Source organism: Cylas formicarius, unplaced genomic scaffold (genome assembly GCF_029955315.1).
Source record: "Cylas formicarius isolate icCylForm1 unplaced genomic scaffold, icCylForm1.1 PGA_scaffold_4__25_contigs__length_36172078, whole genome shotgun sequence".
Lineage (NCBI taxonomy): Eukaryota > Metazoa > Arthropoda > Insecta > Coleoptera > Brentidae > Cylas > Cylas formicarius.
Window position 1 is genome coordinate 5,782,387 of NW_026844334.1, and position 25,579 is coordinate 5,807,965.

Sequence of the window (25,579 nt, forward strand, 5' to 3'; positions counted from 1 at the left end):
ACAATTCCAATCGAAACATTTACCGAAAACTCTTCCTGATGTTTAAATTCTAGAACTGCATGGCGGTTTTTTATCGCCACAAATATTGTTATTGGAAATTGAAAAATTAACGATATTGTTATGACTATGCAGAGAACAGGTTTTTTATTTTTTTTAGTTAAAACGGTACATCGGATTTTAAAAAAATCAAAAAATTAATGGAGATTGTAAGAGTAATTTTTATTTTGGGAGAAATCAGAGAAATCAATGTCTGCCAGAACAGACTGGTGCATTTTAAAAAAATGTGGTACACTAAATAAAGCCTCTTAAAATATGTGTCCCAAATCTCGTTAAATCATCTCAAGTAGTATGATAGATATTAAAAAACTGTATCTTATGAAGTTTTCGTTATTAAAAGGGGCCCAAAAATCGCACCCTTAATTATTGACATTCCATTAGAAAACACGATGTATAGTCTATTGGTTGTTTAAGATATTAGAATTTTTATAAATAGTTTCTATTCTATTCTATTTTTTTTATCTAGTTGGAAAACGTTTTCTCCTTTTTCTCTTGTGTTCTGCTGAACTAGTTTGCACAAACATTTGGTGAATGTATGTCCTAAATTCGACAGTTTCATCGGGTCCCCGTAATTTTTTGGAAAGTTACACTGATTTGTGAATAATGCCCTCAGAAAAGTTTGACATTTTGTTATTTAATTAAATTATTAGACTATTATTTATTTATTTGGTATCCTTTTTTAAACAATTGAATGAAGCACAAAAATTATTCAATAACATTTATCGCATTGTTTGGTAAATAAATAGTTCGCGTTGTCCGAATGTCCCGCGCTATCGTTTACAGGTTCAAAACAATAACATCACGCCGGACTAACCGGCCATAAGAGGCATTAATTGACCGGGCGACCTCGAGTCGCAGCAATTAATATCATCGTTCATGAAAAAAAAAACACAAATATTCATACAGTTTCACGCAAAACCCCTTCGAGATGCACCGAAGGCGATACGCCTCGTACGTGTCACAACCTTATTAGCATTCAAATTTTAAGTGGTCACGAAGGAACACGCGCTCGAAAGCGAAGGGGATCCCCGCCATTGATCCTAGTTTGTTTAGTTTGCAGAAATGTTCGCGCGTGGTCGGACCCACGGCATTGTTTACCTCTGGTAATTTTCACCGAGATACCTGGGTCGTTACTCGATCGAGTCGGCCATGCGTTTTGTGCAGTTTGTCGCGTTGCCTCTGGTCCTCCTCAATTGCGATTTCGGAGTCTGCTTGTATTACGGTAAGTTTGACTAAAACGCCGGCAAACTCGGCACCCTTTGATAGAAAAGTGAGGCAAACTTTGCAATGGAAAACGGCTGCTAGGAATGGGGATTGTTGTCTTTCTCTTGCTGGTGAAAATATCGCAGGCAAATGGTAGTTTCAAGCAAATGGCTATTGCCTAGGCTTCATGAAATTCTATGTATCTATTTACGAAAATGTCATATGCTTAATTCGTTGTTAGGCAATGTGAGATTTGTTGAACGTATTTGGTGTATAGGAGTATGTTTAGTAAATTTAAGTAAATATTTATATTTTTTATTATTCACTGATAGTTTTTTACAATTATTTTGTTTAAGTTACATGTTTACGTTTTACTTATTATTTGTAGAATTAATTTATAAAAAAAAATTCATTAAATAAACTGGAGCGTATTCTGCGATTTCTTATAAAAAATATTCACTCAATATACTGGACCTTATTTTATTATTACAATATTTCCATTTCCATTTGTCTAAAACATGCTTAGGCAAATATCATTTGGCTAGTGAAATAGCATTTGCTCAGTTATTTAGCACTTGAAAAAGAAAAGGCACTATTTGCCTAGACAAAAACCATTTGCTTAGAATTACATTTTGCCTAAGATATAGAATGGGATGCTGTCCCCAATGTATTTACTAGTTGTGAATATTTGTAATAAATAAAAGGTAATAAAAAAAAACTCGTTCAAATTAATAATATACTTACAAATATTTTTCAAAAAATACACGTCTAAAGGGCGGTCCGTTATAAATTTTGCCTCCTTCTCACTTTTTTATTTGACATTTTAGAAATAAAGTCTATTACAAAAGTTGGAGGGTTTAATATGTGTTATTTAATGTTGTTGTGCCATAAAACATAGCAAATAAAAGTTATGTTTTCTTAAATTGGAAGCCCTGTATATCATTTTCTATAAATAAGGGCCCTTTTATGCTGGTTTCAAAAATATATAACATGTTATAGTTGAACATGCATCCCCAGTTAGTGTTTAAAATTTATAAAAAAATAAATTTAAGTTAATCTAACTCCCTAAAAAAGCTCAAAAAAAAACACATACAAATTAATAATATACTTGGAAATTTAAACTAAACCTTTCCTAACATCATAAAAAATGTTTTTCGGAAAGTAGCAGTATGTATATTTTAGAAATATTTTTTTCAAAAAAGGCTTAAAATACACACGTAAAGGGTGATAAAAAGAGAACAATTCTTTCACTAATAAAAATCATTTCTATACTTAATTGAGGTTGGTTGTGAAAAATAAAATTTATAATAATATAACTAAAACTAAACCAAAAACTCTCCATAAAGGTGCATTTTTAGACATTTTAAATAGTTAAGGGGTGCTTTTGTTGTTTAATTAATTAGCGGTACGTATTTAATAGGAGTATTTTTTTTAAAAAAAGCCTTATAATATACACGATCCATTATTGACTTTTTTGCTTTACATTTTAGAAATATAGTCGAATACAAAAGTTGAAGATTTAATTTTACGTACTTACATATTAAGTATATAGAAGGTGTGCTAAAAAGTATTACATATAAAAGTTATGTTTTGTTAAATTGGAGGCCCTGTGTATTATTTTATAAAAAAAACTAATTTTATGCCGATTTCAAAATATAAAAATAAGAATTAATCAAAAAAATGTGAACAAGGCCAGATGCAAATAGATGGAAATACACAGGGAAGATAGGCTCATTTAGAGAGCTAATTAGAACTTAAATAAGCGATATCAATAGTTTGCATCTGGATTGAGTAATTAAAACTTTACATCCCTTAATAATACTTTAACAACTTTGTATTCAGGAAATTAATTAAATTCATATTCTTTATATATTTTGTATGTAATTTATTGACGCCTAGTCATATTAGCATTTTTATCATTTTCTTATATACAGCATTTCAACCAATAAAAACATTTTTTTTATTTTGAACATTAATCATAATATTCAAAATATGCCACAACTGCCATAATTAAGCAAAATACGTGGCTTTGGCGTAACACCATGAAGATGCAGTGACGATTTTATTTTTGGCTAATTCTAATATCTAATATAGCTACAATTGTTAGTAATTATATATTCCATTCAATTTGTCCCTTGGTACTTTTTGATGTTAACTAGAAATGGCATAGATATGAGTACAAGATTCTTGTTGTGGGATTTGTAGAAGTTGTAGAAGAAATTATACAAAGAACAATTAAGGAAGAGAATGAATCTTATGATGGATTTAAATAAAACCAATCACTTGTCGTCCTTGATACAGTTTAAAGCCTTAATAACCTTCAAGCCTTAAAAACGGAATGCCAAACTATGGTTTTTAGTATAACTGAGCTATTAAGAATAAATGAATACTATCGCTATCGCAAAACTTGGGGATACCGTAAGATTAACGATCCTTGACCCCTGGCCATGATTGTATTTCCGAATTAGTTCAAATTTGGATTTTCCAAAAATGTCGTACAGAGCAAAGTAACTTTTTATCATTTGCGTCGCAGTCGCAAATTGTAACGCCGACCAACAGATCGGTGGAGCTTTATCCTTGAACACTCGCTAGGAAAACCTGCTTTTCTTTAGACAACACCTTAAAAATTTTAAAAATATCATGACTCAGCGTCATAATTTATTTAATTGATGGCTATCATAGTTTATGCGCTATTTGTTAAAACTTTATCCGACTGAGTCATATATGTCGTTGGTTTTTCGCGAACACCCAATAATTACTACTAATTATTATCCCATTAATAATTACAATGTTGATTTAAAAACGTTTGCCGCTCGCTGCGCTTGTGACGCGCGTGAAGTGCCGCATAGTCGAACCTGTGGACAAATTTCTGCTTAAAATCGGTACTTTCGTGTCCGCAGCAGACCCATGCGTTATCGAGAAGAACGGCAAAGTGGGCATCTGCAAGTACTACAGCGAATGCGAGGAGGCCATCAGGGAACTACAGCTTGGCCACTATCCCCAAATTTGCGGCTTCGAGTGGTCCAAATCGATAGTATGCTGCGTGCAGAAGGGGGACTTGAAAGAGCCTCCGCCGAAACCGAAACCGACTAGAAAGCCTGGCGAAATATCCTTGGCGAGTAAGTAACATTTATCACTGTATATTAGGACGCAAAGGGGTGACCAAACGAATACCTCTTAATGGCATACTTGTATTGTTTAGGAATACACGAAAAGAATTTGGCCACAATTGAACTTCAAATTTTAGAATAAAACAAATAATTTCATCAGAAAAATAACGTTAATGAAATCACCTACTGAGAAGTTTCAGTACTTTATATCTATATTAATGGCATGATAATCCTATCACTTTTGCTCACATCCCTAGCAATTACGCCTCGGTGCATAGCCTACTACCATATATCTGGTCTCCAATCAAGCCTTTTAGTGAAGCCATATTTAGAAAAAGCCTTTAGAGAGGCGATTCAGAGCATTAAAGGCATATATCCTATTTCAGTTGTATCATTTCAGCTATGCAGTATATTCACCAGTTATACTACAATACAAACAAGGCACCAAGTGTAGGTTATTAATTCACTCATCCACTAATCCTCACACATAAAAAAAATTTTCCGCTCTTTGGAGTATTTTCTTCGTCAGCAAAAAATTTCAAAATCAAAATCCTTACTTTTTAAAGTGGCTTAAAATGTTTTTTAGTTTCTAAGAAAATTACTGCCATCCTGGCCAAACACCACCCTAGATTGGGTATTTGTTTTGTGTGAACTTCTTCGTTTTTTTACTCTAGACTTATCTGAAATAGCCTATAGTTGCTTTTTCTGTTTTCACTTTTTCAAAATTTTGCTTTAGATTTTATTTAACGAGATAATTTCACTTATATGAAAGTATCTATGCTTGTAGCAACATTTCATATCTTCCTCTCGAACCGTTAGAGCTAAATTTTTCAAATTTTGCTCCTTTTTTCACGTCATTGGTAGCACAAAATTTGGCAGATATATGGGTTTAGTCCTCTGACGAAACCTATTGAAACTGGAAGAGGTTAAGGGTTGAAAAATAGTTATTAAAATTCCAAAACCGGAGTTTGTTCTGGATAGCAAAGAAACTAACCAGAACTAACCAAAACTTTACTATTGAAGATTTTAAAAATTTAAAAAATGTGCCGATAGTGCCGTTTCACTTTCGAGAAAAGGAAAGTGACTTTGTACAAGGTGCGTGCAAAAAATAATTCTACTCATTATCCTACATGCTCAGTAGTTGTTACCAAAGCAATACATCGTAACCCGAGGTGCCATTAATTTGTTTCAGAATGCAAGGAGTACAGCCAGTACGTTTGGGTCACGGAACCGTCTTATATAGGAATACCCGATGAAGAGGACACTGTGAGGTACGACTGTCCGTTCGATAAGATCGAACTGATCGTCGGTGGCACCGAGGCCACTGCCCAGGAGTTCCCCCATATGGTAAGCTAAATCGACTGGTCCTGCTTCAACTTTTAATATACCTGATGCACTTCGCTTAAGGCTCACATAGGTTACCAGGGTGAGGCCGAGATAATGTGGTTCTGCGGCGGATCACTGATCAGTGAGCAGTTCGTACTCACGGCGGCTCACTGCCTCACTGACAGGAACTGGTGAGTAGGAGTCACCTCCCAAATCGTTTTTGGGTATTAAGGGTGCTCTGTGGACTGAATAAGCACTTTTATCAGGGGCGAAGCAAAGTACGTGAGGGTGGGGTTCATTAATGTAGACGATCTCATCAACGTTCAGCAGTTCGAAGTCGCCGACAGGATAAAACACCCAGACTACGTCCTACCGGCCCACTACAACGACATTGGTTTACTGAAGCTTCACAAAGCAGTAGAATTGAACTCCTTCGCCAGACCGGCTTGTCTCCACTACGATAATCGATTACCCGACAGTAAAGTGATAGCCTCGGGCTGGGGCAGACTGGGTACTTTCACCGACAGCAGCAAATTGTTGCTAAAGGTCGTGTTGGAGTTATTCAGTCAGCCCGAATGCAACCAGACGTTCAAAAGGCTGGCGGGTAAGTCCAAACTGAAAGATGGCATCAGAGACGACGTAATGATTTGCGCGGGGTCGAGGAAAATCATAGGAGACACCTGCGAGGGCGACTCCGGAGGTCCCCTTCAGGTCTACAAAGAGGAAACGAACGATATCAAATGTATGTACGACATACTGGGGATCACATCGTTCGGTCAAGCCTGCGGGCTAGCGCCCAACGTGCCGGGAGTATACACCAGAGTGTCCCGTTACATACAGTGGATCGAAGATAAAGTTTGGCCACCTTAATCGAACAAAAAAACGTTGCCTTACTTTTGCTAATGTTGCAGTGTCTTAGATATTAAACAAACAATTGTTCTAACAGTGTTTTTCTACTCCCGTCTGTAAAATACCTAATTACCCACCGATCTAGCGTGCGGGAAGCGTCACTTCACCACGTCAGTTTCGTTTCCCATGAATACGAGCTACTTCGGACATTTCCGGGATTTTACCGCGCGAGAGCAGTCGGATGTTTTCGGAGATATTTCCCACGCTTTGAATTTTGATGTTTGTCAATTCTGACGCTCATGTCAGTGAATGTATTCGTGTTGTTTTGCGAAAATGTACCCAAAAACTAACGGTCGTAGAAAAAATATAGTATGCAACACGTTCGGTAAACTTTTTAACTCACTCGTTTATTAAAAACTCGCTCCGCTGCGCTCCGCTCGTGTCAAATAAACTCGTGAGTCAAATGCCCTTTACCGCGCTTGTTGCATAATATACTATTCCTTACTCACTAAATTGCGCCTTTGTATGCAAAGTCACTAACCTTTAATTTTTCAAAAAAACTTCCACAGGCTACTGTAATACTTTTTACAAAACTTCTGGATTCCCCCTGCGTCGGTTTTTGCTGAGTCGAACTTGCTGACGTTTCGCCAATCATCCTGTTGGCTTCTTCAGAGCTTGACTGAAACTGGCTCGTATTTTACACTGTATCTGCTTATCTATTGTTTGAGGGGGGCGGAGCTAAATGAAGGGCATCAACACCGTCTCTGATGACTGATTCCCATATTGGTGACAGGTAGAGGCCTGAGTCGCGGTTAAGATTGTTAGGTTGTTTATAGATTTCTATAGATTCTCGGATTTTTCGTCGGTAAAACAATTGATTACAAGCAAGAATTTTAGTTTTATTGAATAAAATTTTGTTTCCGGTTTCAGGAGTGTGTTCGGCAACAGCTGAGTGCCCTGTTCTTTGAGTCTAGTTGATGTTTTTCGTCCGGTGACGAGTTAGGTCTGATTTTCGATTGATAAGAATATCTAAGAATGGAAGGTTAGTATTAGTTTCCAACTCAGTGGTAAAACGTATGTTAGGATGTAATGTCGAAGAAAATCTACTAGGGGTTCGTGACCATTTAACCATTCTTCGATGTGATCGAGCGAGAAATCTAGCTTCAAAAAAACCGTATCTTGCTCTCTTGTAAAGTTTGGTTTCGAAAATATTAATATTGTTACACAATTAAGTGGGAACACTCTATAACTTTCAAACGGGTTGAGGGAGCGATTTGAAATTTGGAGGGTTTATATAGGCTAATTGTCCAATTTTTTAGCAATATGTAGTCAATGGTTCCACTTCCGGTTTGAGCGGAAACGACAGTAACCGAATTTTACATGGCACAACCTACACACCTATTTTTGGATTCAGGAGATCATTCTACCTAGGATGGGACGGTTGTTCTGTTTTCTTTTTTGTTTTTTGTCATTTTTAGTTAATTTTTGAAAATTCTGTCTAGGAGGCTGTGACCTTCATAAATACTATTTTTCAACTCCCGTCTGTAAAATGCCTAATTACCCACCGATCTAGCGTGCGGGAAGCGTCGCTTTACCACGTCAATTTCGTTTCGCTTCGAAAAACTAACGGTCGTAGAAAAAGTATAGTATGCAACACGTTCAATAAACTTTTTAACTCACTCGTTTACCGTTGCCGATTAGCGCACTTGTTGCATAAAAATTGTAAATGAAACTTTTGTTTACTTGTCTAATGCTATTTGCATTTAATGTAATGAAGTATTATTTTTTTAGGATAACCTAGTTTTTTTCAAATAGCACCCTAGTTTGAACAAAAACTTTTTAAAACCGGTAGTTTTTTTGCAACATTTTGACACCAAATCAAACCAGATAAGTAAACACATTTTTCTAAAAACAAAATATTAGTTAGGTGGCTTTGCTTTTATTAATTATTAATTGTCAAGTCGGTAAGGTTAAAAATTCCGGAAACATCCGCTCGGGCTCGGATTCGTGGGACAAGAAACTCTAGTAGTAAAGTAACGCACGCTAGATTGATGTATAATACGGCATTTTACAGAAGGGAGTAGAAAAAATATAGTCACCGCGATATGAGGATTTCTTGCTAAAATCGTTCTTCTGCTTCTTCTTCTTATAATACATTTTCCCATCTGATAGGTTATCACCTATTTATTCTAGTAAAGCTGCTGATGAGGATGTAAAGCATTCTTTCTCCACTTCTGGATCTTCTTTTGGCTGGTATGCTCTTTGCCATTTTTATCAATTAATGATCGTGATTTAATCTGTGACTCTAAAATTGACCCTCTTTACGGACTCCCTAAGATTCACAAACCAGAGTTACCCCTTCGACTTACTTAATTTGTTCTTTCATTATTCAATTAAAAAGCATCGATTAGATCCATAGGATATTCTGGTTAGTTCCGACGCAGAATTCCTCTTTACTAAAATCTCTATTCCTGAGACTGTCAACATTATTTTGGATACCTTTTTACCCAAACCTTTTTATTTTAATTAAAAAATGCTTATCTAGAACATTTTTTTTATAACTGTTAAATTTTTTAAAAAACGTCGGAAACAGGTATGGGTTCTCCATTATCATCAGTGTCGGGGAAGAAAAAACTCTACACCTTCTATCTAAAAGCACATTTATGGAGACGGTACGTTGATGATACTTTTGTTAATTCATCATTCTCAAATATTCCTATCAATAGAAAATCGGACCAAACATTTTCACACTGGTAACCGGCCCTAAAATCGTCGATTATCTCTTGTTTACAGGGTCGTAAAACTATCTCAACCTAAGTCACTAAAACCATAATTTAAAGACCTTATCCCTCTAATAATTTTCACAATAGAGATATTAAGCTTTCTATCAAAAAATACACTTTACCACTACCATTCAAAGGCAATGTGTCCGAAAGCAATTCCACACTTGCCATTGTTGTCCCTCTTTAGAGTCGCTTGGGGTAAGTAAACGCAGTTTCACGCTTAAAGTATGTTAAAATGAAAACTATTATATTTAGGTAGTATTTATTACATTGGCATATTACAAATAAACATATAAAAAACCTAAGCTTTGGGATTCTCAGTCTTATTATTAAAAAACTACAAGTTATTATGCGCGCACTTGTCCTGCCACTGGAGTAATTGTTCGCAGTCTCCAGGGCCGTTCTTTTCTTCCATTGGTCTGATGTAGCTAATTCTTCGTTTTGTTTGTTTTCCAAATTATTTCCGATTTTAAACTTTTTCTTTTTTCCGTGTCAGTTCTTTTAGGCAATGGGCTGATAGCAGTAAGTGCAATATGTTCATTTTTCTCTGTCTTCAAAACTTGTGGTATTTTGAAAACCTGATGATAAGTTTTTAGTTTAGCTTCAACTCTTTGATTTGACTGGTAAATTTCTGTATTGTCTAATGTCTGATTGTTTTCTGGCTGATTCTCATTTCTTTGGTTTGGCAGGTCAGTATTTATATTGTCTGTCTGGTCATTTTTTGGGTCATTTTCATCTGCTTGGACTGGTGAGATAATATTTACATTGTCAGTTACAGCAGCCGGGAGGAAGTCATACTCTTGAAAAATGGATAAATTCCAGTCACTGAAAATCCCGAGGAAGCATTGCCGACTGTAGCAACTAGTTTGTAGGCTTCATTAAAAAGAGCAGCTACTTGATATTGTGTGATAGCCCTCCCAGGATGTTGAGTCATCCAACGGTCACACTCGATGGGATACTTGGCCTTAAGAGGACCAAAACAACTCCTGTCTAATGGTTGAACTTTGTGGCTGCTGTGGGGAGCTAAGGTCCAGTAAAGAGATGCTTTCAAATTAATATGGGACGAGTGATTGTCCTTCCTTAAGTTCTAAACATCACTGACCACATATCAAAAGTTCTTAAGAAATATAACGTCAATACCAATTTTGCCACTTGACCAAAAATCTCTCAAAATCTTCGATCTGTCAAAGACAAAATTCCGTTTGGGATACCAGGAGTTTACAGCAGACCGGACGAAAAATATCGAGACGTCACCAAGTTCGATTCAACTAATATTCAAATAGCATTAAGCACTCTGTGAAAGTTTCTTTGAAAAATTAAAGCCTTTGTGGGATGCTTTTATCGTTGTTATTTTAACTTTAATCTCTCGTTAATTTTGCACCCGGATACGTAAGAAAATTGACCTATTCAACGGTTTTCGTATCATTTTCCAATTTAGATTTTGACGGGTCTTTCAATGCTGTCATGAGTGTAATCTTGTTGATGTCCACCTAGCATCATCACTTCTTGATTGCAAGGGTGAAGTAGTTTTTATAGCGTCATCTACATAGCGTCCTATTCTATCCTATCCTGTTTTAGGCAACTTTTCCTTGCTTTGCTTTTACTTTGCTCTCAGTGTGTTACTTCCTATATTATCCTTAAGGCATTCAGTACTTTTTGTAATTTTTTGTGCTTTGTGCTTATATTTCACTTTTCAAATTTCCATCGCTCGCATACATATGGGCAAATTGATTGACCTGTTCGAGGATTTGGTTAGGGTCTTTAGATGTTATACCTTTAGGCTTGTTGACAGTTCACTATTGAATCTAATCGCTTTGCTAAACTAATAAATATCGTGACACCAGGCCTTTACGAGTATGAACTATTTGTTCCAAATTGGATCTGTTCGAATAGCTGCGTATCTCTGAGGGATAACTCCGTCGGAGAACGGTTTAGAGAGAAATCCCCCACAATTTCCCCTCCGTATTTCACTCGGACGCCAATAATACGCTTCCTTTTCCGTTTGGCACTTTTCCGCGCCGCACCGCGTCGCGTCGGATCCCGAATACAAAGAGGTAACGTCCACGCAACGACGGGTATTCCTAATTTGAGGCCAATTTTCGACCCTGTCGAGGTTAATACGCTGATGAAATTTACAATACATTAATGGTACTTCCTCTCTTGCAAAATCGAAAATTAAGCGGCAGTACCGCCGTAACCATGATGCCGCGCGTAATTCCCCTGGCGGTGATTTTCGCGATTCAACTTATCGGCGCTAAGGAAATCGGTAAGCCTCCACGACTCCTCTTATTTTCGATACAACAGCCGCCATTTTCCAGGACGGGTCTTTCGAAATGACCGCGTCGCGAAAATCGTCACCCCACCCCTAAGCGATCAAGACCAGAACAACGCGTTCCCAGCGAGTCCAGTCCTGGTCCCGTCCACACCTTCGACACCCCAAACCGAGCTAACGGAATGGGTGACGCCAGAGAGTACCGTTTCCACCATCAGTACCGCCGCTACCACGAGTCAATCGGTTACCGGAAGTAGCTGGTCGCCCGAGATTATCCCATTGAGTGGAGGAGTCCGCATCAACTCCGCCATCGTGGTACCTCCCACCGAAGACACTGTGGCGGTATCAGCGGAAGTGCTGGAACGGGCAAAAGACATTTTTGAAACAAGTAACCCTGCGACTCCGCCATTAGGCCGCTTGCCAAGCGAGTTTCGTTTCAGAATGCGACAATTACTACTCCCAATCTACGACGACGTCTTCAGCGCCAACTTTTCGTGTGATGGTGATCGGAGGAACTAATTCTGGTCAAAAGGAATTTCCCCATATGGTACCCGCTTGACTTGTGCGAATATTTAAGAACGAGTTTTTGACTGTAAAGTGTTCGATTTCAGGCAGCGTTGGGGTTCGGAAGCCAGGACAACAAGCAGTGGCTCTGCGGCGGTAGCCTGGTGAGCGAGAACTACGTCATCACGGCCGCGCATTGTGTCTCAGTTGAATCCATGTGAGTTACAGTGGTCAGAGTTCAATTTTGGTGCGGTTGGAATGCCACCAACGTTCCTTTCTTCTTTTTAAAATGAACGGTTCACCTAACGCGACAGACCCATGATTTAAAACTGTCTTAAACGAACCAAATAAAGCAACTTCTAACCTCACTTGTAAATTATAACCGTATCATAGAATAAAAAAAGGCAATTGTAGATTTCCCTAGTAAATGTCAAAACTGTATTAAGTAGCGGGAAATTTGAAAGAGGACAGGCATTTTAGAATTTATTGTTTCTTAGTCTTTGCTTGTGTTTTTTATCTACCAGTCAATTTTGGTCGCTATTCATCAAATGACATTTCCATGCTTGGTCTTCCTCAATATCGTATAAATCGAACATCTAACCTAACTTTTAATTTGTAAACACGCCAAAAAAGAATATTTGTTTGAAGGATATCTACTACTTCTTTCCGTTGCCTCCATATGAACATGACACAGAAAAGAATTGTTGTTGCAGCGGCGATGTGCAGTTCGTGAAGTTGGGAACGCTAAATCTACAACAAGACACCGAGAACACTCAAGAATACACCGTAATACGCAGACTTCGTCATCCAAACTTCGACGCTCTAACCCAGTATAACGACCTCGCTCTGTTAGAGCTCGACAAGCCCGTGACGCTTACCGAATACGTCACGCCTATATGCATTTTCACGTCAAGTGATTACGGCGACAAAAATCTTGTCGCCACCGGGTGGGGCAAAACTGCGTATTCGGGGGGCGGCGGCAGCGCCGACCTCCAGAAGGTCGGGTTGGAGCTGTTCGAGCAGAGAGAATGTCAGACGGCTTATCGGGAAGTTTCAAAAAGACAACTGCCAAAGGGGATAGTAGAAGATGAGCAGATATGTGCCGGCAGTAGGACTCAGAGTAAAGACACTTGTCAGGTACGCTAACTTTTAGTTGAATCACCCGTGAACGCAGAAGTCTGTTCTCAATAAGTTATATTTTTTACTTTCAGGGTGATTCTGGCGGACCGCTTCAAATACGCAGCAACAACAGATGGTACCTTGTCGGCATAACCTCATTCGGTATTGAATGCGGAAACATCAACGTTCCGGGGGTTTACACCAGGGTGTCGCATTATACGCGTTGGATACGGGAAACTATTTGGAATACCAAGTAAAATTTTACCATGCGACGTATGCTTTGATTGATGATTAAACAATTTAATGCGATTTCTGTGTGGCAGATAAACGCTGTAACTAAAAAATAATTTTAATCAGTTAAAAAAGATTGTTTTATTTTACTTTTTTAGCTATACTAAAGTGAATGTTTGAGATAAACAGTCATAATGTAATACGACAACAAAAAGGTTTGTACCCGAACAAGTGCCGGTTATGGGCGAGTGATCCATGGAATTTCACCCACAGATCAATAAAATGAATTGATGACGATGTCATCTTCCAACCGTCTTCTACGTTAATATGCAATTCATTTTTGTCACAACTTTTGTAGAGGCAACAATTTTTTCTATATTTGCACTGTAAAAGTTATTTTTCGATTATTATACAATTTCGACTCAATCAACTGGCAAGCTTGTTACATTTTTTTTAAGCCATATATCTCACTAATTTAAAAAAAAGGAAATTAAGACATTTATAGAAAGTAATTACTTTATTAAATTTAAAAAAAAAATGGGGGTGGGGGGGGGCATTTAATATCATTTTTTTATACAGAGGTAAAAACAATTTTTTACAACAATCTCCTGGGCAATAATTTACAGAAAAAAAAAGACGAGGGGCCACTTATTAATTGAACCAATGAAACATAAAAAAATACATGTAAACTTATTTCAAAGTTTTCTTTACATCCAGAAATGGCAGCGAAAACTTTACAGATAAGTTGCTTTAAAAATACAACAGTGGGCCATAAAATTACCAATATGGGACTGAATTTAGAGAAGGTAGGGCTTAATCAAATTTAGAAACAAATTATCTATAAAGTTTTAAAAACGTTACGAAACAAACTCGGAAAAGGATTTCAACACTCAATCAATATATTGGGCTAACCAGCGGAAACCTTCGCCATAACCTTGTCGCTTCAAAATCGAGCACATAAATAATTCTAAGGGGCGCCCGGGTAGGTCCGATCTTGGTACTTTGCCCTAAAAGAGTAAGTTACTTCCACTGTTTCTTTACTCGCTTTGGTAATACCGTTACCTTGCCGGTTGTCTGTCCAAATAGAGCGAAAAAATTTCTAAGCTCATCCTCCGAAGCTGCGCCCGGCAAATCAATTTTGTTGCCTAAGATAAGTACTGGGCAATTGGCTAAACTCTCATCCGTCAGCAGCGAGTCCAATTCGGCTTTGCTTTCGAAAAACCTAGGCCTGTCATTGGCGTCTACTAAAAATACGATAGCATCCACCGCCGGGAAATAGTCTTTCCACACCCTCCTGGCCTGAGAATGTCCGCCCAAATCAAATGTAGTGAACCTCATGTTACCAATGGATAATTCTTCGGATGCTGAGAAAAAATTTAGTTTCAATAAAAACTAAGTACAAAAAATAAAAAATCTCTTATACTATCGAAAACATTTATAGGGAGTAATAGGCGAGTGAAATAAAAACACTAATTGTTTTAGTAAGATAATGAAGAAACAGATATAATTAGTCTTACTAGGATGAAGAGTGGGAAGATGCTGTGCGAGCCGGTCATCCTTGAGCATGTGTAAAAGGGTAGTTTTTCCAGCATTGTCCAAGCCCAGGAAAAGTAGCTTGCCAGATTTCTTCCACAATCCTGCGTAAACATGCACAAAGGCTTTAATATGAGCTTAATAACTCACCACTAGTGTTGTCAGTGTCTGTATCTAACACGTAGGGCACCGAGCTAATATCTTTGTCATCGACTAATTGCCGAATTAAAGTGGCTTTTCCCGAACTCGCGAGTCCCAGGAATACGAATTTTCCTTTTCTCTTTTGTAAACCTAACAATTTCATTATTTCAACCAAAACATAGGAATATTGTTTAACAGGTAAACATCTATTATGATACAGTCGCTAAAATTTGCTATTTATTCAAATTACGACCTTTTAACATTAATAGTTACGCGAAATTGATAACGACATAATCTGATTCAACTGGACGATTTTTACAAGTCATCAGCCTTGGTTATACCGATTCAAAATTACGTAGCACGTAATTGTAAATAATTAGTCGAAATAACGCCATACTAGTAGGAAAACAAATTATAAGCTACTTGGAAATAAACCAATCAACTTTTTCGTTTTAAAATAATGTGAGAATACTGATGAACCTGAACAAGACAACACACCTAACAAAATTAAAATTCATATACATTTAGACTAACAAATAATTTTTATAAGCCAAAATCTATGATTAATCCCAGTTGAATCAACATCAATTAATCAGAAAATTTCAAGTACAAAGTGATTATGAAAGTACTAATAAAGAATAAAAAATGCCACTCGCGATCTTGAATATATTTTGCGTTAATTTAATTCCACAAATGTACTTTGCATATATAGACTTACCTAAATATCCCAAAACTCCAGTAAACCAATCCCAAATGAACATTTTTTCCAAAAAGTAAGCGGCTGCTTAAATTTCCGTTACCTTTAAAATAGGAACTTGCACAGTTAACTTTACAATAACAGAACGAAGTTAGAAAAAGAAAATTTACTTTCAGTACTGGAAAAACTTAATTTTATTGCCCTTTTGCTTAGTCAATAAAAGTTTTTAACTGATTTTAACGTAGATTTTTGACACTGGCGAAGTGACAGTGACACGATGATGTGACACCAGTGTGCCCAACATTCGAAAAATGGAACGTGCAGATCATCACAGAAAAGTGACCTCGATTCAAATTTTCGCTGTTCTGCGGTTTTATCTGTGTTTTCTTATTTCTTATGAGTTTGCATATATGCATTCCTAATGCTCCCTAAATAATTATTTTTTTTGGAAAATAAACAAAAAGTAACCAAAGCCAGCGAGTTGATCTAAAATTAGTACCCATTTCAAATTTTTAAATGCCGATACTAAATTTGATGAGAAAAATGTCTTTCTTGGAAAAGCCTGTAGAGAAAGCTATAATAACGAAACTGACGGATCTTTTGGCCCCCCAAGACTTACGCGTAATCAACGAGTCCCACATGCACAACGTACCAAAGAACTCTGAAACGCATTTCAAAGTGGTGGTGGTGTCAGACAAATTCACAGGCATGCCTCTGTTAAAGGTAAAACTGCAAAACTTGCTGGTCGAGTTGTTTTTTTGAGTTGGTTTACAGAGACACCGGATAATAAACGATGCTCTTAAATATGAGTTGCAAAACGGGGTCCATGCGCTGGCAATCGAGGCCAAAACGCCCGAACAATGGGCGGAGAGCAGTCGGATAATCGATGCGAGCCCTAATTGTCGAGGTGGATTCGGAAAATAGGAAAAATTTGCTGTAGACACACGGATTTTGGTTAGTTGAGAATTTCATTTTTTGGCGTTGTTGTGAAGTTATTCGTGAAATTTGCAGCGAATTTAAACAACTTCTCAAATTCGAATTGTTAGAATTTTAGGTTATCAGCTGGTTGATTTTTTCATTGCCGACAGTGTGAGGTTATACGTATTGGCGTTTTTTGATATTCATTTTACAGTTGTTTAAGCGGCTATGTGTAGAAATTCACGAAGAACTATGAAGTGTAAACTGGTATGGATGAAAATTCTTTATAAAGTTTAGAGATTGGAAGGATTGGGAGAATAAATAAAACAATTTGATTTCTTGGCTTTACATTCCAAGGTACACCCAGGATATTTTTATTACATTTATAACTTATTTTGTCTTTAATGATTACATTACAGAGATAATTGAAAATTTTTTGTGGGCACGAAGTTACATCACTTAGCTATAAACATTTTACACTTTTTTTTAATGGAAGAAAAACAATATTGAAAAAAAAAAAGGTACTTTACTGTCAGAGTACGAAACTATCGAGACGCAACCGTCCTTCATTTTCAGTCAGATAAATGACGTCGGCTATAGTTTGATCGCAAATAGCTTCCTCGCCCCTTTCGGCCATCTAAAATTAAATATTTGCGCAACAGTGTGAGCATTTCGTGCGACAAACTCACGGCTTTGTAATTAAATTCTTTAGTCGAGGGGGGATACTTGAAATTGGGCCCAAAATTCACGGATACGGTCACGTTTCGGTGCAACGAAAGTGCAGGATAATAAGACCCTTGATAGATATCCTCGAAAGCGACGCCTTGACACTCGCCGTTCTTAAAATTAACTACCTTGCTCCCAGGTAAGGTCATCAGAGATTTTAACCTCTCCTGTACGTTGTCTTTCTCTTCATAATACAAGTGACTTTTGAATTTCACCAATGGCTAAAAACAACTGGCCCGTGCACACGTTTCACGCGCTCCTGAACTCTTACCCTGTCCTTGTATGTGTTCGGTACCATTTTTGTAGTACCATTTCGGGGTAATACTATCAGGAACCCGACGGTGTCGCCTTCTCCGTACCCACCGTCGCTGTAGTGTTTACCGTGCGACTCGTGGAACCTTGTCCCCTTTTTCGACCTCCAAGAGTACCCAAACTTATCGTAACCCAAGGGGGCTTGTAAATTCGCGTAATCTTGACCCCACCCCAATCTCGTCGCCGAACCTTCCGGCATCTCCTCGATCGTGGCTTCCCAATACCAAATCCCTTTCGTTACACCTTAAAACCGAAGTATTAAACACTTAAAAAACATAATATTTTTATTTTATTTTTTTTACAATGTGTGGCCCGCACCGTAGAATATCCTTTGTCGCCGGTCACTGCGAGTCTGTCCTCTGAAATTTTCAACTGGGGCGCCCGGTCGTGCAACGCGAGGAGCACCGTACTCGGTATGGACGTCCTATATAACCACCCGGGTATGGGTTTTCCCGCCCAGTCCGAACTCTCGTCGAATTCCTGCCTGAAGGGGGCGTGCGGGTCGGGCTCGGCCAACAAATACCTGTACCCGTCCTTATTGAACGGGTGATCCAAGGGGTACCCGTGAGCGGGCAATTTCGGCGTCCCCAGATCGGCCCCCCGACCTTTCTTTCCCTGCCCGCCCACCTCGCCGGGGAACTTTCTCTTGGTATTCCTGGATTTGACGCCGCCGCCGACTGGAACTGCGTGTGACGTAAATCTCGTAAAAGAAAATCGAAAATCTAAAAGGGCCTTACTCCGAGGCCTCGGCCTGTTCACCACTTTTATTTTGGCCATTTAAAATAAGCAAATTAGCCTAATGAAAAATGTAAGTGGTCGAGACGAAAAATATGTCAAAATAAACCTAGCCTACTTGACTGGGAAAACGCGAAATTGAATGGTGACTGGTAAAGTTGATTTAAAAAAATTAAAAAAAAAGAATAAAGAAAAACAGATTCCATGGTGCTATTTAGTCACCCGATATGGGATTTAATCACCCAGTTAGCACCGAAAATTTTATTTCTTCCTGGGACGGATAACGCACCCATAGATTAAGCCAATGACGTCAGACCCGTCGTTACATTTCAGATCGAAAATTAGCAGCACGGGGTAACCACGGCCTACTTTAAACAATGTTGCTTTTATGTGCTCTGTGTCTGTCAATGGTTTGGTTGATTTTCAATAGGTTAAAATCTCTTTCAAACGTACCAGTGTGTAATTAAGTGAGTCTTTTTAGTCACTAAATACTTACTCGTCCCAGTTAAAGCTCACAGGACAAGGAACAAATTAAAGCTAAGAGAAAATGACATCTGTAGATAAAATTCGGCGATTAGAAATTTCCAGGAATCAATTGATAAGATTTTTTAATGATAAAAACTGGTAATCTTAACATTGAAGAAACTGGGTCTTTGGTAAAAAAAATTAAGCAATTTTTTTACCGTGTTGGATTCCCATATCAGTCACTTTCAAGGTCCCGCCCTTGATCATTGCATCATAATTGGGTTTTAATTGGGTCAGGTCAGTATTAATAAGTCCGTACATTTGACCATCTGGACCTTCTTCGAAAACAAAAAGTATATGGATGTCTTTAATTAATGCCTTAGTGACGGTTATATGCCACGACTGCGTCACTCTTCTAGAGGTGGTAGTAAGGGCTTCCCAATGGTATTCAATATATGGTATTATCTCCTTCTCTTTGTTGAACATTAAACGGTTAGACCCTTCTTTCACGCTGCTTTGCTGCAGGTTGGCAATGGTCGTTACTATCATTTGCGTAATTTCTGCAAGAACAAAATTAAGCAAGCCCACTTTGCTTGGCTTTGGAGTACAAACGCGCTTGGCTCTTCCGGAACGTTTCCAGCCCCGTGGGTGAACAATTTTTACAAAGGAAGACATAATTCGATAGAAAGGATACTAACTTTCCCAACTGGTACCCGATACAAGACTCGTGAAACCATCGGGTACAATTTGCACACAGTAATTCAACTATGTTCAAGTTTCTATCCTTTCCGCTAAAATTTAAACAAAAAAAGCTGGTAAAACTCTAATTACAACCATTGAACAGGTTCACCAGTAGCAATTTCCCTGAGGTTCTATCACTTTTCGTTCCCTTTTGTCGTCGTCTATCGATTTTGATAAAACGTTGGTTGACGATTCGTATTCGGCTTCGCTGTTCATCTGCTTGTCGTCATCAGTCGAAAAGGAATCCGCGTCGTTATCAACGCTCCCGTTTTTACTGCTGCGAATAGGAGAGAAGTGTGGTTTTTATCAAGCCCGCGCGGTATTCGCGGTTTAATGAACTACCTTAGGTTCGACTCTTCCGTCATTGTGAGGGATGTTAAGTAAAAAGTAAGTATAAATTAATTAAATATCGTAAACTCGTAATATATATAATGTACAGGTATACAGTAAAAAGTTGAGGTTAAGTCCCGAACGTGTTTTTGTATATCTTCTTCAAAGTACAGATTATCTTCTTTTATTTTTAGAGGATCACGGAGGCATGGTCATTCGGCCGTCGCCTAAAAAATTCATTCTAAGCGAACTTAAAACTTTTCATATACTCGGAAATTGTAATTAACGCCGGTACCCATTAATAATCAGCCATCCTATAAACAATAACACTCGGGGCGTGCTTTTCGTGTCACGTGAAGGCGCGTCGCGACGTCGTCGGATCTCGTTCCGTCTCAATCGATCCGCTGCAGCAGAAGGACGCGTCGGCGCTGGCGTCGTCGCGGTCAGGCGTCGCTCTCAGTTGCTCTGCGGGTGTCTGATCGCATGCAACGTTCACAAAACATATTTGCAGTAATATATATGTCCAGCGCGTCGTAGCAGTCGTAACGTCAGCAGTTATCAGTGTGTTGTTTGGTGTATGCGTGTGCAATAACCGGGTTCGTTCGATGGTAGTGGTCGATAAGACGCCGCGGGCGGCTAAATGACGGCCGAGGACCCGGAGTGCGTTTCCCCTGTCACACCCACGAATGTCACCCTCGACAATTGCCTGCAGGAACGAAAGTACTGGTGCTTTTTGCTTTCGTCCATATGCACCTTCTTGGCGGGATTGTGTATCGTTTTGGTAAGGCCGCCCTTCCGATCCGGGTCAGATTTTGACCTATATTAACGCGGTCGCCCTACTTGGAGTCTAATCCAATCCCGTGACGAAACCCCGGCACAACCCCGCATTGGAAAATCGAATTTTTTGAATAATTTATCATCAAATTCGGATACGGTAACCGAAACTGTGACGTTTTTGCTTTTTTTACGAAACAATTGAACCACAATTTGGGATTTTTTTTTAAAAATTTTTGCTCCTGTTGCACCCACGAACTTTTTATTTTTTCAGTCCCCTTATATCAGGTTATACCGATTCCTTCTCCGCCCCATTAGATAAAGCTTTTACTAATCTTCGGTTATCGTGTAATTAAAAAAACAAAACAAAAAATAAATCTTAAACACAATTTTATTTTTTGTCCGGTTTCCATCAGTAGTGCGTGTAGTTCTGTGAAAAAGTAAGGTGGGGTGGGTATTTTTGAGCTCTAACAAAGTTTGTTTTCGTTAGCACAATTTAAGGCCTTAAAACTAGAAATTACAACTAGAAGAGTGTTGATATCGTATTTATTGCTTTCTATAACTCGCTTGCGCAAATGGGTGTAATACTGTTAAAATTCTCAGTCAACATTGTATTTGCTCTCGAAATGTGAATATTTAATATCGAAAAAAAATAATTTTATAACATGCATTTCGCGACACGTGGCGATCGATAGGAGCCATAGCGTCTACTTTGTCAATACATCATAAATAGTTCCGGTATGCATATTTATTACCGCCAAAGTCGTACAACTTAAATAATGAAAGCGGTAGTCGCTGGAAATTAACTATCGGTTTGGTCATCTGACCCAAAATTATTTTCAAATAGAACATCTATGGCTAGAGACGGAAAATATCCTGCACTTTGTGCATTTTTTTTTTCTAAATTGCGATATTTACGTACCTTATTTATTTTCACAGAATATTTAACGAGATCTGGGCACATTTTGAGGAAATACTGCCGTAAAAACGCTACCGCTGAAACCTGTCGAATCGACAAATTGTCAGCGGCCATGTTGGTTGTTGAACGCCGTCTTATTGGTTGAAAGCGGAATTTTAAATAACCGGGCATGCGCATATTGAGTGACTTACCTCAATATTTTTTACCGTTACCATAAAATGGAGAAGGATTAGGGATGGCAAAAAAACTAAATCAAGAGAACGAAATAATCGGCCGAAAACAAGACGAAATCACTCTTCCCTACGACGAACCTGCGTCCTGGGCATTTTCAACATAAAAACACGCTCTAGTTGGTCGACTTCGCCAAAAAAAAGTATAAACAATGCTCTAGTAAGTCGCGTAAAATGAGTCGCGCGCGCTAGACATCGAAAATAACAATTTCTTTAACTCGATTATAAATAGACTGCCGGTATTTATAATATGCGACCGCCTAATGAACCCGCGACTTTTGGTTGTAAACTTACAAAGTGTATAAATAGACGTTTGGCATCTGAACTAGTGTCAACTATTAAGTATTGTGTTAAAATATACGCCGCCGTTGAAATTTGTTTTTTTCTTTTTCGTCGGACGCGTACGTCGTTATTTTTATAAACCCCGCGTTTTATTGAGCGGTAAGTACACCGGGAAATATAACGGAAAATCGAGCGCTCGTAAAGTTTTACGCGCGAACGGGTTTATAAAATAATAATCGTTAAGTAATTAACCCAATTCTCGAGTACCTGTTTTGTTTACCTATCCGCGAGAGTTTTTTATCGCTCGAATTTGACATTTGACGTCCGTCTGACGTTTAGTTCCGGTTGCATCGATATAATTATCGATTAAAGTCGTAGACACGTGTTTCAAAAAGTTAGGTTAACTAGCTACGTTGACAAGTCGCAGTGCCCATTAAACTCAAATTAGGTACACTAAAAACGAATTAAGGGCGCGTCTAAACGTTCTAACTATGCATTATATTATACGGAATTCTGAGACGGCTCTAATTCCAGTTTGCTGCCTCAACTCGATTAGCAAAATACCCGCGAGCGATATGCGTTCATCAAGGCGAACATTAATCACTACATTGCACATTGTTCAGTCACCCGGGTGATGCTATCTGCCATGACACCATGCATATCGACTTTTCCTCGGCTCTAATAATTTATCATCGATTATAATCGCAAGTTTAAATTTAGAAATTAGTTTTAGCCTTTATTATATGCCGCCGTGGTGTAATTGCGGATTTTCCGCGGTCCACACCATACAGCAACTGCAATTTGTTTTAAATTCAACTACACGTCTAGTTAATTAGCATAATTATAAATTTTAATTCCGGGAATGTTAAATTAAAGGACGGTCTTCGCCGCGCTGCAGTTGATAAAGCTGGCATTCGAAAAAATGTCGTCCCGACAAACATGTTTACCACGATTTTTAATAAACTTGGTCACATAAACACATAATTATTCAGATGTCATTAAAATAATGAATAAGTAGCGTCGCATTTGGAATAGCTAGCTATTCGATCAAATAATATTGTCACGCGTTGTTGACATCGATTCAAATTCGACAGAAAAAACGCTAAACAGCGCGCGCTCCATCTGCCGGACGCTTGGTTAGTTTTTTCTGTCATGACCAACGCGATTTTTTGTCCTGTCGAATTCTATTCTATCAGAAAGAGAACGGACTACAAATGATTAATTTTAACAGCGATAGTAAAAAATATCTTGCGTTTTGTGACGGCATCACTTTTAGGCAATATTTATTTGCGAAAAAAATGTCAGTTAACAAAATTCTTAAAACAATAACACATTTTTCGCAGGTATGGCGACTGTTTGCGTTCCTTTGCTGCCGCAAGGAGGCCGAATACGGCCCGAACGACCCCAAACAGAAAGAACAGAAAGCGGCGCGTCAGAACAAGCAAGAGTTCGAGGGGACGTTCATGACAGAGGCCAAGGATTGGGCTGGGGAACTCATTTCCGGCCAGACCACCACTGGCCGCATCCTGGTAAGTCCGGAAAATGATGCATGTTTGGCAAATGCGCGACTACAAGGCTCATTTCGCGAATGAAAGTTAATATATTGATTGGTTGACGATTTCAAAAACATTGGGCGATGGATTTTGCTGCATTCGTGACAGCGCGTAGTTGAAAACGTTTGAAATGACACGCGGATGCAATAAAATGTCTAATCGGACGCTCGATTAGCATGGAAACTGCTTGGGTCGCGACATCTTCCGGTCAATTACTTCAGCTTTGTCGGGACGCTTTCAATTTCGCACCTTTTAATTTCGATAAAATTGGAGACGCAAGGACTTAGCAGGCGTGCGACGTTGCTAATTAAATTGTATAGGAAGCGCATAATTAGGGAAAAATAAAGTGGATTTTCCTTGTTTCAGGTTGTACTGGTCTTCATACTTAGCATAGCATCGCTCGTAATCTATTTTATAGACGCAAAGTAAGTATATTTGTTTAAAAACAACTTTAATTTTAATAAGTATAAGTTGCTACCCATAACGGCTTACGACTAATAAGACTGGAAACCCAAACCCACCGATTCTCCAACTATATCGAACAGTATGAAAGAACATGCCATAAAAGTAGGGTTGCCTAGTACCTATGAAGGAATGGCACCTTGCCCAGATAAGAGCAGCAAGTGTACATCGTACAATACTGATTTTGCTGTCGAATTTTTTGCCTGTGAAACCAAATAGGTATTATATAATATAGTGGTCCTAATACGGCAACAATTGAGCAGATATTGATTTTCCACGTATGCCTCTACATTTCACCCACTAACCTGTACTTTGTGCCGTTTTCTTTCTAAACACACACTTAACTCGTGTTGCCGGGACATTTAACGAAAACTACATTTTGAAAAAATGTCGCATCCCAAGTTATTGGAGATCTATCTATTGGTTGTTAAAATCCGCGACATCACTGGTTACAAAGGTTTTTTTTTAACCTCGCGCACGCGCATGTTGAATCATTATCAATTCAATTCAATTCAATTATGCGTTTCACAAAAAAAATGTTGGGCTCGACTGCTAGGATCATTCGCCCATTGCCGACTTCCGTCGAGGATTTTAGCTTCTGGTCAATGACCACCACGTGCAAAGAAGAAAAATAACCAATAATTTGCTCAGCTAGCAAAAAACGATTCTGACCGATACCAAAAAAATCGGCTTCCCCCCGCTTCCACCGCGGACCATCCGGGCCCATCCGGCCTCCATACCGGCGTGAACAGGGAAAAACGACGGGGCCGACGACGATTATCACTTTAAAACATGCACTGAACACTAAAAACACTAAGTCCACACAGTGGAAACCGATATCAAACTTTTGAGGACGAATACAAGGGATTCTGTCGGGAGCGAACGGAGGTTAAACCGCCTCGTGCAATGCTCCACCACAGAATCAAATCATTATCAAAAATATTGTCATAGTTCTTCTTCTTTACTTCGTGGGGCCAGAAAGCAGAGGAGAATTTTGATATTTTAAGTAAAACCCCCAATCCTAATTTTTATCAAATAAATTAATAACGTAAATACTGGGTGAGGATTAAATTTACTGTAACGGTTGATTAATTTAACGTCTGCGAAACTCGTGCGTACGAAAACAGCTGCTTCAACCTTTGCCAAGCATCGCTATCATGGCCTACGAGAATTAAAGCGATCGTCGGCGACTTATGAGCATGATCGGCTTGTAGTCCGATGGTTCATAAATAAAATCACAGTATAACTAAAATTCGCGGAAAGTTTTTGAATTCGTTGTTTTTTTTTAATCCAAAATTGTGTTTTAT

General features: G+C 38.4%; 5 protein-coding genes across 7 annotated transcripts in view; 3 read left to right on the forward strand and 2 right to left on the reverse strand.

Annotated features, from left to right (window-relative positions):
* Positions 1–968: 968 nt before the first annotated feature.
* LOC132700845 (uncharacterized) lies at positions 969–13,557 on the forward strand. Its single transcript, XM_060668416.1, is given in 11 exon segments — positions 969–1,279; positions 4,161–4,379; positions 5,563–5,717; positions 5,778–5,887; positions 5,963–6,580; positions 11,446–11,594; positions 11,647–11,988; positions 12,041–12,147; positions 12,212–12,321; positions 12,818–13,241; positions 13,316–13,557. Coding segments are annotated over 11 exon segments (2,472 nt in total). The 5' UTR covers positions 969–1,206; the 3' UTR covers positions 13,481–13,557.
* A 420-nt stretch (positions 13,558–13,977) lies between these two features.
* On the reverse strand, positions 13,978–16,122 carry LOC132700814 (GTP-binding protein SAR1b). Its single transcript, XM_060668364.1, has 4 exons — positions 15,847–16,122; positions 14,972–15,091; positions 14,517–14,818; positions 13,978–14,461 (listed from the first exon to the last, which is right to left on the reverse strand). The coding sequence occupies exons 1-4, from the start codon at positions 15,887–15,889 to the stop codon at positions 14,345–14,347; spliced, it is 582 nt and encodes a 193-aa protein (XP_060524347.1). The 5' UTR covers positions 15,890–16,122; the 3' UTR covers positions 13,978–14,344.
* A 63-nt stretch (positions 16,123–16,185) lies between these two features.
* On the forward strand, positions 16,186–17,060 carry LOC132700816 (bolA-like protein DDB_G0274169). The gene is made up of 2 exons (XM_060668365.1): positions 16,186–16,548; positions 16,600–17,060. Exons 1-2 carry the CDS (start codon positions 16,342–16,344, stop codon positions 16,747–16,749), a joined length of 357 nt encoding a protein of 118 aa, XP_060524348.1. The 5' UTR covers positions 16,186–16,341; the 3' UTR covers positions 16,750–17,060.
* A 26-nt stretch (positions 17,061–17,086) lies between these two features.
* LOC132700812 (set1/Ash2 histone methyltransferase complex subunit ASH2) lies at positions 17,087–24,763 on the reverse strand. Of its 3 annotated transcripts, none has more exons than XM_060668362.1 (8): positions 24,578–24,763; positions 19,832–19,999; positions 19,594–19,772; positions 19,200–19,541; positions 18,084–18,464; positions 17,741–18,024; positions 17,433–17,690; positions 17,087–17,380 (listed from the first exon to the last, which is right to left on the reverse strand). In XM_060668362.1, the coding sequence occupies exons 2-8, from the start codon at positions 19,936–19,938 to the stop codon at positions 17,276–17,278; spliced, it is 1,656 nt and encodes a 551-aa protein (XP_060524345.1). In that variant the 5' UTR covers positions 19,939–19,999; positions 24,578–24,763; the 3' UTR covers positions 17,087–17,275. The 3 variants fall into 3 exon arrangements, with proteins under 3 accessions (XP_060524345.1, XP_060524344.1, XP_060524343.1); XM_060668361.1 differs by lacking the exon at positions 24,578–24,763 and adding an exon at positions 20,065–20,256 and having other exon boundaries at positions 18,084–18,458; XM_060668360.1 differs by lacking the exon at positions 24,578–24,763 and adding an exon at positions 20,065–20,256 and having other exon boundaries at positions 17,088–17,380.
* Positions 20,509–25,579, forward strand: part of LOC132700811 (calcium-activated potassium channel slowpoke) — a 44,677-nt gene continuing 39,606 nt past the window's right edge. Inside the window, exons 1-3 of the mRNA XM_060668359.1 lie at positions 20,509–20,833; positions 23,601–23,786; positions 24,177–24,235. Coding sequence (XP_060524342.1) covers positions 20,693–20,833; positions 23,601–23,786; positions 24,177–24,235 — 386 coding nt within the window. The 5' untranslated portion in view covers positions 20,509–20,692. The remainder of the gene's footprint in view (positions 20,834–23,600; positions 23,787–24,176; positions 24,236–25,579) is intronic.

Bases quoted from the DNA above. Each gene is read 5' to 3' on its own strand.
- LOC132700814 (XM_060668364.1), bottom strand. From the start codon at position 15,889: ATGTTCATTTGGGATTGGTTTACTGGAGTTTTGGGATATTTAG. The intron at 14,819-14,971 runs GTAAGACTAATT...ATTTTTTCTCAG, and splicing joins TCTTCCCACTCTTCATCCTA to CATCCGAAGAATTATCCATT. The intron at 14,462-14,516 runs GTAACGGTATTA...TTACTCTTTTAG, and splicing joins TTGGACAGACAACCGGCAAG to GGCAAAGTACCAAGATCGGA.
- LOC132700816 (XM_060668365.1), top strand. From the start codon at position 16,342: ATGCCGATACTAAATTTGATGAGAAAAATGTCTTTCTTGGAAAAGCCT. The intron at 16,549-16,599 runs GTAAAACTGCAA...GTTGGTTTACAG, and splicing joins CAGGCATGCCTCTGTTAAAG to AGACACCGGATAATAAACGA.
- LOC132700812 (XM_060668360.1), bottom strand. From the start codon at position 20,087: ATGACGGAAGAGTCGAACCTAAG. The intron at 19,773-19,831 runs GTGAACCTGTTC...TTTAAATTTTAG, and splicing joins CCTCAGGGAAATTGCTACTG to CGGAAAGGATAGAAACTTGA. The intron at 18,025-18,083 runs GTAAAAAAAATA...TTCGGTTTTAAG, and splicing joins TACGGTGCGGGCCACACATT to GTGTAACGAAAGGGATTTGG.